The sequence below is a fragment of the Solea senegalensis genome, linkage group LG6, assembly GCF_019176455.1.
Source record: "Solea senegalensis isolate Sse05_10M linkage group LG6, IFAPA_SoseM_1, whole genome shotgun sequence".
In the NCBI taxonomy this organism is placed as follows: Eukaryota; Metazoa; Chordata; class Actinopteri; order Pleuronectiformes; family Soleidae; genus Solea; species Solea senegalensis.
The window spans coordinates 12209339-12227708 of record NC_058026.1 but is presented as its reverse complement, the minus strand read 5'-3'; the positions used below and the strand labels follow the sequence as shown (position 1 = coordinate 12227708).

At 41.7% G+C, this 18370-nt stretch overlaps 1 protein-coding gene across 4 annotated transcripts; it reads left to right on the top strand.

The window, feature by feature from the left end:
* The first annotated feature begins 459 nt into the window (after positions 1 to 459).
* Positions 460 to 16549, top strand: ubn2a (ubinuclein 2a). 4 transcript variants are annotated; one of them, XM_044028379.1, is made up of 18 exons: positions 460 to 1035; positions 2579 to 2695; positions 3172 to 3270; positions 4084 to 4194; positions 4688 to 4744; positions 5279 to 5382; positions 6210 to 6786; positions 7956 to 8026; positions 8315 to 8444; positions 9090 to 9196; positions 9466 to 9576; positions 9902 to 10045; positions 10975 to 11025; positions 11143 to 11185; positions 11737 to 13263; positions 13795 to 14002; positions 14817 to 14885; positions 15792 to 16549. In XM_044028379.1, the coding sequence occupies exons 1-18, from the start codon at positions 730 to 732 to the stop codon at positions 15836 to 15838; spliced, it is 3879 nt and encodes a 1292-aa protein (XP_043884314.1). In that variant the 5' UTR covers positions 460 to 729; the 3' UTR covers positions 15839 to 16549. The 4 variants fall into 4 exon arrangements, with proteins under 4 accessions (XP_043884314.1, XP_043884317.1, XP_043884315.1 ...); XM_044028382.1 differs by lacking the exon at positions 3172 to 3270; XM_044028380.1 differs by lacking the exon at positions 4688 to 4744.
* Positions 16550 to 18370: the final 1821 nt, after the last annotated feature.

Here is an 18370-nt window from a genome sequence, read left to right as displayed (position 1 = left end):
AACTCTCTTATCAGGACCACTAGACCTAATGGAGAGCAAAACCTGGTCCTAATTTGGCAGCGCTGGTTAAATTTAGGGATTGGGGTTAGGTTAAGATTAGAGTCAGGTATTAACTGGTTATGGGTTGATTAAGGGGAGGGATAACATTTTGTTTAGGTTGTTCAGAAGAATTGATTGATTGATTTCAATATACCCAGCCAAACTGGGGTGGATGGAAGTCAGTGCAGTGTCCTAAGAAGAAACCTGAGTGTGCGTGTGAGTGTTTGTGTGCACTTTATAAAGGTCATTACAGCACTAAAAGTGTTGTTCTCATTATTGCTGGTTTAAGTTCGGGGCACGCGGTGGTGACTGGTCGTGATGACAACCCCCCTCCCCTTATGTCACGATGGTTCCGTCCGTCTCGTGCGTATGCGCAGGCGCAGCGACCCCTCTCTTCTGATATTTTATTTACTCCCGAAACCCAAGATGGCTCCTGTGAATGTCTCGGTCCCATAGTAGATTGAGGATGCATCTATCTGCCGTAAAAACAACTTTTCCTCGACCGCTGCGTCCTCTGGATTTCATCTCGTATGGTGCGGAGGAGCCCATGACTTCCGTCTAGGCACCGAACAGCCGTCGGAGCGTCGCGAAACCTTCTTCAATCCACCAATTTGGAGTAGTTTCGCGAAGTAGCTCTCCTCGCTGTCGCTGTGTGTCCGGAGCGAGGTTCAGGCACGGCAGCTCATCCAAATGGCCGAACCGAGAAAAGTGCAATTTGTCACCCTGTCGGCCTTCGCAGCCGGAGCAGCCGCGGAGTCCAGGAAACGCCGGCTAGAGGATGAGGCCGACTTCAGCTTCGGTAGAGCCGGGGAGGTCGAGGCAGCGACCGGGGCAGGAGGTGGTGCTGCCAGTAACGGTCGTCTCGGCAAAACCGACGACGGGGACAGGGCAGTAACCGAGAAGAGGGCGACGATGCGGCTCAACCTGCCTCTGTCCGAGCCTGACGATCGCGCCTCCGCCGAGTTTAACTACGGCGAACTCATCCAGAGCCTGCAGGTAGTATCTCACTGTCAGTTTAACTAAGAGTAGCAGGCCAACTGAGGCTGCACTTATTTTATTGCTCTTCAAGTGTCTGTGTGGACTTGTCATTGCTAAATAAAGGGAGGAGGAGGAGGGGTGCACCTTGTCCTTCCGTGGACTAGCGTGCTCGAAACTGACCATTAGTGGGAGTCCACACAAAAGGCAGCAAGCACTTGGTGTTTTTGGCCGCTTGTCCGGCCAGTGTGTGTGTGTGTGCGTGCGTGTGAGCTCTCTCCAACTTCAGCTGAGCCCATAAACAGAGGAACTCTCCCCGTCTCTGCTCGCACATGTGGCTGCTGCCGCTGCTACCTGTGTGTCCTGTTCACTCTCGACTTGCCCAGCAACAGTCACAGTCACTCAGCCATTTCAGCAGTGGGAATGCCACATGCAGTTTGGCCCTGTGGTTGCGGGTGATAGATAGATGAGAGGGAGAGAGCAGTGCTGATGGAAGTACCAGGATGTAGCATGGGAACAAGGCAAATGTCAGAGCTGAGAGAGAGAGAGAGAGAGAGAGAGGCTCGCCTCGTCTGTGGATCCTGCGCACTTTCGAATGGAATGTTGTCATTACATGAGTTGACATTTTGAAGGGACAAAAGTTTGCGAATCACAGAATTATTAATTCATTTAATTGTACTACTAAATGGTCGTGCCAGCATTTTGTTTGGCACGACGATCATGTTACGATAATAATAATAACAGTAAATAATAATACATTTATATGATTTTGTCAGAATATATCAGTTGGCCATTTTTTTATACATAATCAGCACTACCATCACATTTGTCAGTGCTGATTATTATTATTAGTTGGCATTTTAAAATACGTTTTCAAACCTTGCAAAAAATAATAAAGAATAATAATTATTATATATATTGATTTGAAAAAACTTTTTTTCCCACTTGGAAATGTGAATTGTCACTGACAACTTACTTCAAATCGTTTGGACGATTTTGATTTCATGTCATTTTTATGCTTGCACATGTAATTTAAAAACAAACCATAGAATCATTCAAAATCTATTTTGATTAAATTAGCAAATGGTCATGTCAGCACCATGTTTGGCATGTAAACAGTGGTTCATGGATTTGGTTATTTTATTTTTCACTATAATAATCACAATCACAATAACAATATTGGACTATCAGTCTTTGGTTCTCTTTTCGATACATATTTTTTTTATTTAAACTGCATTTCAGTGCAGGTGCAAAGCGACTGGTCATAAGTGATTTCACTAGATGTTTATTTTAGTTGAGCTATTTTATATAATTTGTTATGTATTGCCAAAAAGGTTTCTATTTCTACATGATTTTCTATGAATTTCAGCTGTAATTTTATATTGTATCGTCTCTTTTTGCTGACAGTTTAAATTTTTGTTTCTATTACTTTTTACATTTGTTTGCATCAAATCACCGAAGCAAATTCCTTGTGTGTTAATACTTTCTTGGCAACAAAACAGATTGAGATCTATAATCCCTGTTCATGCTCTTAAATATTATTTTCATTGGGGTTTTTTTCCAGGCAAAGAGTAAACCTCCAAGCCTGACTTCAGCGCACAATCCCAACGACCCCTTCAACGATGACGAGAAAGAGCGACTCCAGATTGAGGCACTGGCCAAAAAGTTTGAAAATAAATATGTAAGTTATTTTTTTTATAAATGGTACTTATTGTTTTAATCCATGTTAAAATTTAAACACGGACTGATCCCACCATATCGGTTCTATATGATCTACAATACAAAATACTTTTCATTGGGGACAAATTCAAATATATGTTCATTTTAAATTAACTTAAATAACTTTGGTATCCCAGTACTTAAATATCTGCAGCAAGCCAATAATTACCGACACGGGTGAACATTATTTCTAGTCTGTGTTTTATCAACTTGTTTTGGTCCGTGTTATTAACACCTATCATTTTGACGACCATACATGTAACAGTATCTCAACATCAACCAGCATGTTGGCCTGTCAGACTTCCCAGTCTAACATGCATTTGTTTTTGTGCTCTGTAAAGTGCTAGTTTTAAGTTTGACATGATACAAAATGTGAGGAATTTTCCACATAGCTCAAAATTAAAACGTAATATTTGTTTTTTTTTTATTATTAATCAGGGTAATACAGTGAAGAAGAGGAAGGACAGAATGCAAGATTTGATAGATATAGGCTTTGGTTACGACGAGACAGACCCATTTATTGACAACTCAGAAGCTGTAAGTATCCTTCCCTTTATCAATTATGGGCGGATTTAGGCTTTTTTTTGGGTCTATATTTTTCCAAGAAGTCTCTGTGGTTTGGTCTCCCTTAGGTCTTTATAATAACACTCACTTATTTTTCTCTCCCTTTATTACCTGCTTAGTAATTTGCATTCCTCATCACATTCCTGAACAGTTTTCGTCTCATTGTGTCGTGGTTGATCTTACTCTTCTCTTGTGAAATATTTATTTCTTGACTTGCTGCTTCGATTCAGTCCAATCAGATGCATTGCTAAAGAGATCCATGTGTCCCTTATGGCAAACAACCCATATCTACAGTCTAACACCATCCTCATGACTCATGATTACATACCTGGTCCTTGTGTCCACACAGGGAAATGTTGTTGTTTTTGATTTAAACTGCTTATCGCTCAGTATTCAGAGGGTATCACTCTCTGCTGGGCTGTAATAGCTAGATTTGTGTCTTTATACAATATTTGTTGTTTTGTTTTGATAGCTGTTCTCTGCACTATTACATCAGCAGCGCCTGTTTGACCCTCTCGTCTGTTTAGATATGCTCCATGATGGAAAAACATTTTCATCTCTGGCCTGAGAGACTGTAATTCTTTTCAGGGTTTTTATTTATTTTGGCACACAAGTCATCCAATTCTGCTGACCAACAGAGATATGCAGACTTCTTTGTCAACGCAAAACGCGATCAGTTACCCAACATGCTTTGAAATCTGGAGATAATATCCACATTTCAGGATTTATTGTTCCTTAGTTTCCAGTGATCTTACACCACTAACTGTCCTCTGTTATTTTTCTCAGTATGATGAGCTGGTGCCTGCCTCTCTGACCACAAAGCTGGGGGGGTTTTACATCAACACCGGCACACTTCAGTTCAGAGCGACCTCTGACTCAGAGGGAGAGGACGACAAGGTGAGACTTTCTTGTTTTTATTTGCGAGGTTTTGTGAAATCATATGATGGTTTAGAAATGAGGGATGACACATTCCCATGTTTCACCCAATTCAGTCGTACTTTATTTAACTGTCCATCACTGATATAAATAGGTTGGACAAAAAAAATCCACACATAATACAATGAATCTGCACCAAGTGCTGCTGCCTCGACTGCCACACAACTGTTAAAAACTGACAAGTGATCATTGACATTAAACTCATCATTAACTGTCTTTCAAAATAGTAATCGTATAAATGTTGCATACACAATTTAAATGATTATCGATTCCAATCATGTAAAAGTATACCTGTTTTCCCACGATTCATATTAGGGCTGTAGCGTACATAGAAAATTAATTGTCGCCATGTTATCAGCAAAATATATGCATATTGTCTGCTTGAGCTGCAATATGTGTGGATCACTTCTTTTTGAGCCAAGATCTTACCGCTGATGTAAATAAATATTTTTAGGGGGCACCAAGATGCTACTCACCATCTGGGATCTATGTTACCCAAAGCAGCAAGACGGTAACACCTATATTTAAGTGTTTTATTTATCCCAAGTGTAAAAATGATGGCGTATCACATGTTTTCCTAATATTATGCAGCCTTAATTTATAGTATTTCTAAGTCCTGTATGTTTTTAGGCACACAAGGAGCATATGTGTAGGGGGTTGTTATTGCTGGCTGTAGCATTTAGCTTCAAACATCCCTGTCCAGGAAAATAATGTATCACAGGACAGGAGTTATACATGTTATGGGATTTTTGTAATCACGATAACTGAGAGGTTTAGATTCAATAGCCAAACCCACTAATATGATGCCTTTAGTCCTGCTGAGAAATGTGATTGTCCTCATAATAAGAATGTGCATTTCACTGGTTTAAGTGATATTTGATGTGGACATTATCACCACATGAGAAGGAATCTCTGCAGGGCACACTAGTGCACACACAGACACACACCATGGCCTTCTCAGACAAAAAAACAAAGACAAGTTTGCCATTTTGCGCTTTTGTCATCAGCTTATTAGATTTGAAGAGTGTTTGTACTTTTGTTTCAGAAGCCGAATGACGACAGGGAGCACATAATAAAAAAGAGGAAAAAGAAAGAAGTGAACAATCTGGAAGAGAAGAACCTGAAAAAGAACAGAGTACCTAAACAAGGGTGAGAAAGAAGCGTGTCTCTAATATTTATCACTTGCTTTTGTGTTTGTGTTTGTGGTTGTCTTGTGCCAGTTGGTCAAGGGTAATGTGGGCTTTATATTAATTTAAAAAAATGTAGTTAATGTTAATGTTAGTCTTTTCCCATGCATCTCTATGAAAGTGAATTCACCATTAAGTGAAGCAACATAAAAAAAGGTCACTTGAAAAGTTGACCTTTTGGGCCTACATGGATTTGGAGGCCACTGTGACTTTATGATGATGCATTTGTCCACTCTTTATTCTGCTAATAATCCACCACCCTGTGTGACATTATACTCCTCTGCTTTTGTGCGAACCCACTCATACATCTATCATGAGGCAGAGATGCTGACTGTGACTTGCTCTTTTCTGCTGTGACAAGCCAGAGCCACCCTCTAGAAAGGAGGCCATTATCCACGCTCAAATAGGCCGAGTACTCCAACGTGCCACCATTATGAAAACAAATTCCAAAAATAGCTGCTGCCATTGCCATTGTGCTGTTATGACACTACTATGAGATATTATTACACATGTATACATATTTATATTAAAGGTCAGCTGATATGTCAGGGTTTATAAACAGGAGCAGTGGAGTAACCTGATTTTAGATCCCAGAATAACTGCCTGCAGAATCATGATTCAGAAGACATTAATAAATGTGGTTTTCATGCTATAGTATAAAGCTCACATCTTGAATAGTAAGACAAAGCCCAGCTCAAGTCAAATGCCATTTCAGTCTGACGTCAAAACATTTGTCACATTTTGCTAAAAAAAAACAAAACAGACATTGATCTGTTTTATTCCCATCAGAGTGACATCTCTCAACCTCCATCGGCCGGAGAAGAAGAAGAGGAAGAAGCTAATGAAGGACTCGCTGTACCTGGCTGCCATGCTCCGGCGCTTCACCCGAGAGAAAGAGGAAATGAAGAAGAGAAACCCCAACATCGCACACCCTGCCCTGGCAGGAGGCTCGGCTAACAAGCCACACTCTGCCAACTGTACAAACCACCTGTTGGCCTCTAACTCCACCCAACCGCAGGGCAATGCAGCTAGCAATGACCTCTCACTGGCAGATCTCACATCGGACCCTGCTGTGATGTCACTGCTGGGCTCGGCCAATGAGAAGGAACTGCAGGATCTCCTAGGAGACTTGGACTTTAGCTTGTCTGACACTGACCAACAGCATGCCATTGTGACTGCCAGAGAGAATGGCATTCTGGGAGTTGGTGTTCCGGGCAGTAAAGCAGCAGTCGCAGCCGCAGCAGCTGTAGGAGGAGGAGGTGTTCAAGGGCGAGGCCTAGGGTCTTCCAGTGGGCTTTTTTCTCCTCCTCCGCTGCCTGCTGGACTACCTGCTCCTCTTATAAAACGCATCGAGGACCTGCGGGCGGTAAGTCAAGCGTAGGCTTTCTGTGGGAGGCTGCAATTACCAGTGAAGCCTCTTAACTGAATTTAAAGACAAATGCCAGTCAGCGGAGGAAGTGGTAACAGTTATTGTTATTGTTCAGTCCCCCGGGAATTGTCTCTTACTGGCTCCAAGCTGAAGCCTGAGGGTTTTTATGTAACTGCATCATGTCGGCATCAAGTTCTCATTTTCATGTTGGTTTTTTACCTCAGAGCCACAGAATCAACCTGAAGCAGAGAAATCTTTTTTTGGATGTTGGTAAAAATGTAAAGAGCATCAGTGTGACGTGACGTGTGTTGGTGATACAGAGGTGAAGAAGAAAAGGATCAGGAGGAGGGATATGGTGGATTTTTTCTGTTACTTCTAATGCCAATATATGGTGAAATCTTAGTAGATAAAGCTTTTGTGAAAAAAAAAAAAAAAAAGGGAGTATCACTTGACCTGTAGTTTAGTTTATTTGGTCTATTGTTGCTTTTTATATCTGGATATTGAACCTCATGTGATGATGGAAAGGCTCAAACAAAATGTTTTGAACTCTAATATCGCAAGAGAGTGGATAGTAGCGGCAAGCACAAAGTGACTATCTTCTTCCCGTTATTGATGGACTGTCATAACGTGTTGTAGAAAAAAGCACAGCAGCGAATGTTGCTGCAGTTCCTTTTACTCTTTCAGATAAATCAGGAAAACGGAATGGATGTTTGTAGCCCTCTATTTTCCACAACCTTGTTTTTGCTTGTACAAATCAGGAGATAATAGACGCGTCCTGTAATAGGCAGGGGAATTTAACAGCAGTTTAATTATTGAATATGTTGCAAAATCACTGAGATTTTAAGTTCGCCGTTGAATATGTTCACTTGTTCTCTGTCCGGCTGATTTGACTGCCATTTTGGGGCTAAGTTGATGGAGAATCTTCTCAAAAGCAAAGAGTGATGATGTACATATTAACTGAGCCAGAGAGCTCTAGTGTCAAGGCAACCTTTGGGGTGTGTAGTTAAAATACGAGTGAGATACATGAGGTCGGTATCAGGCCAGATATAGATGAAGAATTAGTGCCTGTCGGTAAAGTCCTCAGGGCTCAGCATCACAGATATGTGTGTGTATATATATACTATGTGAAACGTCGCTGTTTGCTGACTCAGCCTCTTCTCCCACAGGCCTCGCGGCAGTTTGATCAGGAGGGCAGGAAGAAATTTTTCACCCTGGACATGAATAACATTCTCTTGGAGTGAGTAGGACAGCTTTTCAACCACCGTCAGCTAAAATCCTATCTCACTCACCTCTTCACTTTTCAGTCTCTCCTGCGTCGCCTCTATTGTTGTCATAAAATGAGTCATTGTCTGTGTTAATGAAATGCTTCTGTTGTGTTATGATCATCTTCCTCTGGCTGCTCTGTCACTGTCCTTCAGTCTTCCATTCCTCCTTTCATTCGCTCGCTGCTCCCTGGCCTGCATTTGTCTATCACTGGTGGTATCCCATGATGCTGACTCCTTCTCCCTCCTCTTCCTCCTCTCAGTATTGAGCTGCAGGTCCAGGAGCAGCCTCCTGAGGCACGTTCAGAGATCTACTCGCACATGGAGGCTTTTGTGCCGTGCAACAAAGAAGCCCTCCTCAAACGATTGAAGAAGCTTAGTCTCAACATCCAGGTGAGTTGCGGCTGTGGAGCAAGTGAGAAATTCCCCTCCTGTTAAGTTGATTAAGAGTGTGAGTCGGAAATAGATTTCCTTCTGCTCATTATCGATTACTATGTGGTCACTGAAAGACGGATTCAGGAAAAACCTAAGCCTCAAGAGTCTTCAAATGGATTAATGTGTTATTACAGTTACCATTGTGTATGTTGATTGTTTTCCTTCTGTATTAGATATTGGGCTTTTCATTTTTATTGAATGTTAGTAGTAGTGATTTTTATGGACTTTTGGCAACAAATGAATTCTCATGTGTGACCACAGAGTTTTCTGCTTTATCTGTTTCCTGATTCGCATACATACCTATGCATTTAAGTTGCTTTGCTCATCCACTGCTGTCTAAACCCCAAATTTGACCTCTCTTATGTAACCTCCAGTCACCTTCACAGCCTCAGTTTTTAATTTGCAGGAAAATCAGTGTGGGTAGACAAAATGAGACCAGGACTGCCCCTGATAGCCGGTTTATAAACGTCCTTTCAGATCACTTCCCCCATACTCTCTCTTTGACTCTTCATCGCACCTAAGTTTTAAGTTTACTTTCTGTTTTATCTTATTTGTTGCTCTCACTAACAACCCCACCCCCCCCACCCCCACTGCCTCCCTCAGGATGACAGAGTACGGACGCCACTGTTGAAGCTGAAGCTGGCCGTGTGCAGCATAATGCCAGAGCAGATAGCACGGTATAACATGGACTGCATGGCCAAGGTTGCCAAGTAAGTCAGAATACTGTTGAATAACAAACTACTAACTTGTACTTAAACCTTTTTCATTCATTCTCATGTTCTGCTCCTGCGTTTTACTTTTCTCACCAGCATCTTAAGTATGTTGTTTACAGAATAGTGGCATGGCTCACTTTTCACTAAAATATACATTTAAATTGTAGGTGACATTTTTTTTTCATCTTTTTCTTATTAGACACGCACACACACACGTGTAGTAATTATTCAGTATCTTACTGACTGTGCGTGCGTGTGTTTTGTAGGCAGCACTCAGAGGAAGGAGATAAGAATGGCTCAGAGGAGGAGGATGAGGAGAAACCTGGAAAAAGAGTGATGGGCCCACGGAAGAAGTTTGTCTGGGATGACAAGCTCAGGTGATCATCCAACACTACCCTCCCGGAATAGCTGGTGTTTGCTGCAGTGTGTCCATATTTCACCTGAAATGATTTTTTTAAACACTATCTTATTTCGTTCCTGATGCTCTCTCGCTGGTGTTTTAATGTAGTAAAGAAAGCTACTGCTTCCTTTTCCTTTTAAAAATGTTGGGAGGGAGAAGAATAATAAAAACTCATTCTTTAACACATTTATTAAAATCCCTGACTCTCTACAAAATACATACCCTCTATCACCCGCAGGCTAATTTATTTAGATTGTAATATTGAATGATTTGTGCTTAATTGGACATTTATGTTTGTGCAGGAGCCTGCTGTGCAGCTTGGTGCGAGTAAAGCTGAGCTGCTATGACATGGAGAACCAGGGCTCTCTGTCTGTTGAGGACTACCTCAAGGCCTTCTTAGAGAATGAGGTCAAACCACTGTGGCCTAAGGGCTGGATGCAGACCAGGTCTGTATGTGCGGGCACGCGAGTCAACATGTATTACTGCCACAGCGGTACAACACAAAGACACATGGTGTTGGTTATATCTTGAAACCCCAGATTCAAGTGTAAATGTTTCACTATTGGTTATGTCCGTGTCACCGCTCTTAGAGAGCGAAGCCTACAAGTCATATAATTATCAGTTTGTGTGTAAAAGATTAACTTCAGTTTATTAATGAGTTTTAACAAAATGATGGTTTTTAAAGGCTAACCTTGCTATGACAGTGGCTCTAACAGTAATGGGATGTTACACAAGATAATCTTGCTGTGATACAACACTGACAAAACCATTCATTTTGAATTTGCTCTCAGAAATTTTAATGTGGATAAATTGTCTGTATTTACATATGTAGTACATATTGACCAGTATGTATCAGCTTGTTTATTCTCATGTGCATTCCATTGGAAAGATGAAATTAAAGGTTAAGAAACACGTGTATAGGCATTGAAATGACTAGAAAAACTAACAAAAGCATTGTGCTCAAGTAAAATCATACCAAAAAGACAGGAAAGAAGTAAAAGATTGCCAAAATGGTACAAACGCTATTCAGTACATGCAACCTTGCAAAGTAATACAGAGAAACAGAACATAAATGAGCAGTTATTGTTAAGACCAATTGCAACATACGTTCTCACAGCAGTTGTTGCTCCCTGAAGAGATTCCTCATTACTGACTTGTGGTCTTCTTGGTGAATTTAATTCCCTTGTCTGTACTCGGAATAATAAAATGACCTGTTATGTTTTGACATTTTGACATTAGTTATGCGTCACATTTTCATCTCCTAAGTTTCATACTGTGGACATTGTTGTGGGTCAGTCAGTATCTAATCAGCAGGTCAATATACACACGATGGCTGTAATCTTTTTGTTTCTAATCACTTTGTTCTTTTACTCAGGATTTTATTTAAGGAGAGTCTCGCCGTTCACAGTCACCTCACTGGAAACCTGTAAGTATTTCGTTTTTCTTAAATGGCGTGTGTTTCCTAATACTCAGGTTCTTTGAGACGATTGAATCCAAAATAATAATTAACATTAGTAATATTAACTGGTATGTTTTCCCTCAGAGTCAAGAGGAGAATGGTGCCTGGGCCCAAGGCCAAAGCCAAGGTGAGTAACAATGCAACATTGAATTGTACATTATTTAAAAAATTCCCCAGCTTTTTTCCCCATTACACTTGTTAAGGATAATTTCTCATAGATGATGTTCTGTGACCTGAACATCTAGCATTAGTGTCGTATTGTGTGACTTATTTTATTCTCACCATTCTGCTGCTTCATGTTTCTCTTAACAGAAATAATGTTTTCATTCTCCAAATAATTCCATCTGTTTCATCTTTGCTGTTCCTATAAATGATATAATACTAGACAAAACTCTTTTGTACTTTTGAAATGCAGACTGAAAAACTTTGAACATTCATTCATGGTAACTTTGCAGTATGTTCTGGGGAAAAGGTTGATATGTTGGTGATATGTTTACTAGTGTTAATGCTGTGGGAATGACATTGTACTGAAAATAAACAGAATGACCTGCTGTTTTTAGCTGCATTATGATAAACAGGGAACTTACAAGCCCTTTTCTCTCTACTAATTGGATAATCTGAGAATGAACTGTTAAGATTTGTTCTTCTGACAATCCTTCAATATCTTCTGAACTTCAGGACGGTCTTTGGATCCACAAACCACCTCTCACCATGACCTCCACTCCATCTTTGCCCACAACCACATCCACTGTTACCTCCAACCGCCAGCCTTCTTCCTCTTCACCCTCAGAGCCTATCTGTCTGTCGGACTCTCTGGATGAGGATCTGACCGCACCGTCTCTGGACTCCATTTCCCACGCTCTAGCTCTCCTCAGCAATGCGACAAAAGGCCTTGGGCCCTCAGACAGCCCCTTGTCGCCTCCACCACTCCAAATCCCCACCTCCTCTCCTCCTCCTGTCACCCCTCACTACCCCTCAGCGCCTCCGCTATCTGTCTTGGTCACGTCCACAATGCCACATCATTCCCTGTCAAAAGTGGAAACTGCTCCTCTGACAGCTCCATCTGCTGCTCCAAATTTGCCAACGACGATAGCAATGCTACCAACCTCCTCTGCTACCTCCTCGTCCTCGGCTGTTTCCTCATTGGCTCGTATGCAGGCAGGAGCTACCTCTAGAACTGCAGATAGCTCCTATGGCACGATCAAAGGATCTGCCATTGTGAGCCAAACCCAGAACCAGAGACATGTTACCTTGGCATCAGTGAATCACAGGTCAAGCTCCATGATGGGTGGGAGTAGTAAAATGCATCCGCACCCCTCCCCGTCACCTCCGAAGCAACGGCCTCCACCCACGGCTTCTCCTCTGCTGCCTCCCCATCAGAAGAGCTTTGTCACTCCTGCAGGGATACTGGGAAGTATGGGAGCTCTTCAAGGACTGGCTAAGAGCGGTGCCAAAGCCAGTGGCATCAGCAGCAATGGCAGTGCTGTGAGCAGCAGCATCACACCTTCATCCTCCCCGTCATCCCAGTCCCGCTCCAACTCGACCTCCCACCCAAGTCTGCAGTCCTTCTGCTCCCCCTCCCCAGCGTCGTCCTCATCCACCTCCCACACGTCCCACTCCTCTCAAGGCAAATCCCACACACACCATCATCACCAGCCCAACTTCATCACACCCATGCAGGCCACACTCACCAAGTCCTCCCATAGCAGCAACTCCTCTCCCATCATCAAGCTCACCCCTCGGCCTCCTGCACCCACTCCGCCTCCCTCTTCCTCCTCTTCCCCCTCCCCATCATCCTCACCTTCACACCCACTGTCCCACCAGATGATCCCCAGTCAGCAACAGCAACAACACCAACACCAGTACTCCCTTAAAACCCCCAAAACCTTCAGGCCGCCCTTCAGTGTGTCAGGGAGCGGGCATTTAAAGCAGACACAGGGCAGTATGAGCTTTGCTGGAGGCCAAAAGCCTCAGTCCTCCACCAACAACAGTAGCATCAACATCTCCAACAACAACAAAGGAGTGGGGTCGGCTGTCTGCAGTCACCCAGACAAAACTACCCTGTCTTCTTCACCTTCGGTTTTAGCTGCTCATGGGCAGAGGCAGAGGGTGGTGGGCGGAGCCAACCCAAGCTTAAAGCCAGGGAACGGCTGGGCGGCGTCAGGCACTTTGGCCACCTCCTCCACAACATCACACCTCTCACAGGTTAGTTTTCACTCGAATAAGGTAAAAACTCTCTATATATAACTGTATGTAGTCTTTATCTTGCAAAATAAACTCTTGTTGTAAAGCCATAAGTTTGTATTTTGACTGGCACAGTGACGGTTGTTGCATTCAGAAAATCACCTGCAAACATGCACCATCAATCACACTGGTGTCCACTTATATGTGCTGTGCATTATTGTCTAATTTCCTCCAAATGGGAACATCATTTCCAAAACTGACTTCAGGTTTTACTAAAGAAGATGTGAAACCAGTGATTGAGGCCATGAACCCCTCAGGAAATAGTTTACATTATAAATCAGAGAGAAGTAGGCTTGTTTTCCTATAGTCTCAGTTTTTATTATGCAACTAGCAGAGTTGCTCTCCGGTGGCTCACTGCTATATGACTACGTCAATTTTTATGTACACTTTATGGTCCTAACTGTTTTGAATGATTGAAGGTAATAGATATAAGTATATATATATACATACACACATACATACATATATACATATTGTTTGCTTTCCCTGCAGGTTTCAACAGCAGGCTCTCCTCTCTTGGGCAGCCCCTCTACTCTGCCCCTGGGCTTTGGCATGCTGGGAGGCCTCGTGCCAGTCTCTCTACCCTTCCAGTTCCCCTCTCTGCTCAATTTCAGCCCTCCAGGAGCCCCAGGAGCCGCTGGCATTGGCTCAGCCCCCAGCTCCAACTCAGGATACCCCATAGCACAGAGCGACCTAATTGGTGAGCCGGCACACACTGTTGCAGCAGGGTTTGTCGCTTACAACTACTAAAAAACTCAAAAGAAAACAAGAGAGTCCTAAAAGAGTGAGGTTGGGGCAAATCATTAGAGATGCAACCATCTACAGAACATAATAATCATTAAAGATATTCTTGGAAACAGGAATACGTAGTACATTTGTATTTTCTGAAGTGGGTTTTAAGAAACCGAGCAGTTATGAATGAGGACGTTTTAAACTAATGGCAGATGAGCTGTACTTGTTGACAAAGTCGTCTCAAAATGAAAAATAAGAATCATGACTAGGGCGGAACAGTTTGGGTAAAGTGGTAGAACAATGCCACCTGTTAACAACTCTTTCATTTAAAAATAATAAGTACCATTATAGAAACATCATACAGAAAAGTATGAAACCAGGGTCCGATGTGCTGCATATCATATTGCAGCTTTTGCGATTTTGGTTTTACATAAAACCATTAATTGTTCATCCATGCTCATGATCGTAGCTTTGTGTTTTAATTTCAGCTTTATTTTCCACCTTGTAAATATGTCTCTGCGTTATAATTTATACTGAGATTAACTAGCAGTCCGTTCACTCTACACCATCATGACCCTGCTGCACTATTTTTATAAACCACAGTCTCCCACTTTTCTCTCCATCTATTGTGTTTGTTTGTCATCTCAACCTTTTGATCCATTTTAACCACCACACCCCTGCGCCATTTTCTTTATCCATACTGCGTCTTGTTGTTGCTGTTGTTGTTGCTGCTGCCACCTTCTCCCTCTCATCTGTCTATCCTTCCCTCCATCTCTCCTCAGAGCTGTATAAGAGTCTCCAGTCAGGGTCGCAGGCTGCCCTACCTCCTCACTTGCAGCTTGCTTTCTCAGGTAATCTGCATTCCTCCTCCTTCTCCTCTTGTCCTCCGACCGTCTGTGTTAAGTCGACCTGTCGTCCTCTGCTCAGCTGCTCTGTTGTTTGCTCGGTGTCTTTTCTTCTTGTCTGTTAGTGGTATGTCTCTGTCTTGTCGTCTGTAGCGGTTCCACAGCAGATGTATGTTTTAAAGCTGCTGAAGTTATTCACTGATGTATTTGCTTTGTTTCACTAGTTTGCAGAAAACACTGACAAAGTTGCACAGATGGCTCTTTGGTGTGAGAGCAGCAGTCGGATTACCACATGACTTAGAGATGTGTGATTTTTGAAACTGAACATTTACTAATTCTGCCTGCTATAGAAAGAAGTTTTAATTTTATTCTGTGCTGATGAATCTGTTGCATCTGCTTTGCATCTTTCCTGTAGTTTTTGTAGTAGCTTTTTTATTTCTTGCCGTAGCAAACTCATGCTCTGAATTAGCGGCCAGTTGCTGTCAGTTTATCACCAGCAGCTTGTAAAACCATGACTCAGCTAAACTTAATTTACTTACATTTTTACAGTCTGTGCGCAGTGAAGCATGTAATGCGTAGAATTTCTCATTCTCATCCCTAATAAATGAACATTTTTGGTATGAACCCTTTTACTCTGATTGTGGAAGAGCTGATGGTATGAATGTGATGTTTTAAATAACTCTTCACTGCACTCTGGTGGACAAACTATGTAATAGACATAACTTTACTTCTGTGGTCTCTGATGTTTCTGTACTGCTGGGTTTTGTGTGTGTATATATATATATATATACACATACGCACACACACACACGTGTGTGTGTAACCAATGATTAACTTAGTTTGCTGTGAAATATATAAGAGTTTCTCATTGTCTTGTCAAATGTGTTAAACCTCTGCGTCTTCTTCTCTCAGATGTGAACCAAAGCCAGAGTGGAGACACGAAGAGGAAACCCCACTGACCAGTAACACTGCAGTCCACCCACACCAGTGGGGGTGACATCACCGCCTCCTCGGTACACCCACCAGTAGGAGTCTTCATTTCGATCGAGTGATGTGAAGACGCCAAGGGGGGCGGGGCTCCACTGCCTCCTTTTTAAAATGGACCTAAAGGAGAATCAGTTCATCATTTGCTACAAGTGATAATGATGAATTCATTTAATTGTGTTTTCTAATGAACCCGGGTATGAGAACAAGAGACGGAGTGAATGATGAGAACCCTTGAGTTTTCGTTCAGCTTGTTTTTATTTTGTCAACATGTTTACATACGACCGACCTTGACCACTGTGGAATGAGTGTGAGCGAGTTGGTGGCGATGGTACAGATGAGAGTAGTCGTACACTACGTAATATAATTTGTATTTAAGCTTATATGGAATAACAGGACTCTTGTTCTTGCAGTACAAAAAGAAAAAAACGGACTTAAGTAATTAATTTTATTTTTCTGTCTTTTGTCTCAGATGTGGGAATTGTTGTGTCTGTAGAACTTTTGTTGGTCACCTCTGCTCCCACAAATGACTGTTAAGTAGTAGCTTAAATTAATATTGATAAATTATTTGTAATTTACACAGGGACAACATGTTGTGTGTTTGTGTGAGCGTGTGTGTTTGAGTGAGAGCAAAGCAGTGAAGTTGATCTGAATGTGTGTATGCACATAAAAAAACAAAAAAAACATGGTAAACTGTTATTTTTCTTTCCAGATGAATCTGTATGGATGAGCAAAGATGTGTTTCCCATTTTCACAATATTGAGCGAGTATATTGATGCCCCTCTCTCGCTCAGTGTGTTTCTTGGTGCTGTTTAATCACACTGGACCTTTTCTGGAAAAAAGACTTGAATTGAAAAGTTTTGGGCCTCTTCTGGATAGTGGCGCCACCTGTGTGTGTGTGTGTGTTTGTTTGTGTGTGTGTGTGTGTGTGGGGGTGGGGGGTGTCGAGATTGTAGCCTACTTGAATTGTTTATTTTACTTTTTTGTGAATTAAGATTTTTCATTTACTTTTCTCTGCTTATTGACTCAAACCAACTTAATATATAACACAACGCCTTAGTTTGTAATGAAGTATGATAATGATCTATGCAGGACTGTAAAACGCTCAATGCAAAAGTGCAAGTTTGTCGCTTGGCTTTCAACCTCTACTCAAACTATCAGTGCGTGTTTGGAGTAATGAATGTTTGTAGCTGTTCTTGTGTCACATGAGACTCTTTAATTTCCACTGTGTTCAGACAGAATGTGGAGTGAATTTGATTTATGCAGTGATTTGCTTAAGGACAACGTGATGAGACACAGTTTGGCAGAAATTGGCGATAGAGTAAAATTTTTCTTAATATTTTTAATAAGTGTACAATCAACTGATTGTATGAATTGTTGTTTTTCAGGTCACCGTTTTGGACAACCATGTTTTTAAGACAAACATAAACATGATTTAGAGATTTACTGAAGGCTACATATGTTCTCCAACACACTTCAGAGGAAAGGAACTGTGTGTGCTGACGAATATTTAGCTGCAACATCAAACTTTATCAATAACTGTGGCTAAATTTTAACATACTGTACCTTTTTAAAGTGAAAGTTCATGCCACCTTGACAAGATGCTGCTGTTTTTTATTGTTGAGTGACAGTAAATCCAACAGCTGTGGGTTAAATTGTGTTTGACCATCTTTGGTTGACAAAGAGCCACAAGTGTTCGGCAGGTAGTCACAAGTTTCGACTATAACTCTGTCATTTATGTTGCCTTAACCCCACCATGAGCCTCAGAGTCTTTACACAGAGAAAAATTAGAACTGTCAAATTTCTGATTTATTGGATCAATACACTTTTGTAGTATCTGTTTATACGCGATCACAGACTGCTACAAATATGCAGCCCATCAGAGGACACCAATGTAAAGTAACGCTTCCCAAAGCATGATGATGCCCATGTTATGGATTATTTTTTGTTGTTTATTTTTACTGTATATAATTAATGAAATGTTTCCAATAGGTTTTATTGGTATACTCTGTGTGAATATGAGGAATTGGGAACAAAAAGGCAAGAACTGACTTCCAGTAGAAATGGTTGTGTGGCTGTTGCTCAGTAGCTTACAGCAAATGTCGAAACAGCTGGTCAAATTACAAAAGTCATTCAAATTCTCATCACTGTCTGTCTGAACACTGTGATAGAGATTCCTTCCTTCCTTCCTTTGAATACCTCCTATAACAACTGTTCTTCCTTAAATCTCGCTGACCTCCCCTGACCTTTTCCCTCACTCTCTTCCATGTTGTGATGGACTGACCTGCACCATCAAGAATGATGCCAAAGATTGCTCCTGCTGTTCTTTTCTAAGATGGGATGTTGCTGGTCAGTGTGTGTTTGTGTGTGTGTGATTGAGAGAGTGTGATAAATCCGACATGTAAACCATGGGTGTCATTGTAAAGTCATGTGACTGGAGCAGTGGGTGACATCTTAAAAATTGTGCTTTCTTTGTGAGGGGAGGAAGACAAAAGAAGACATTTTGT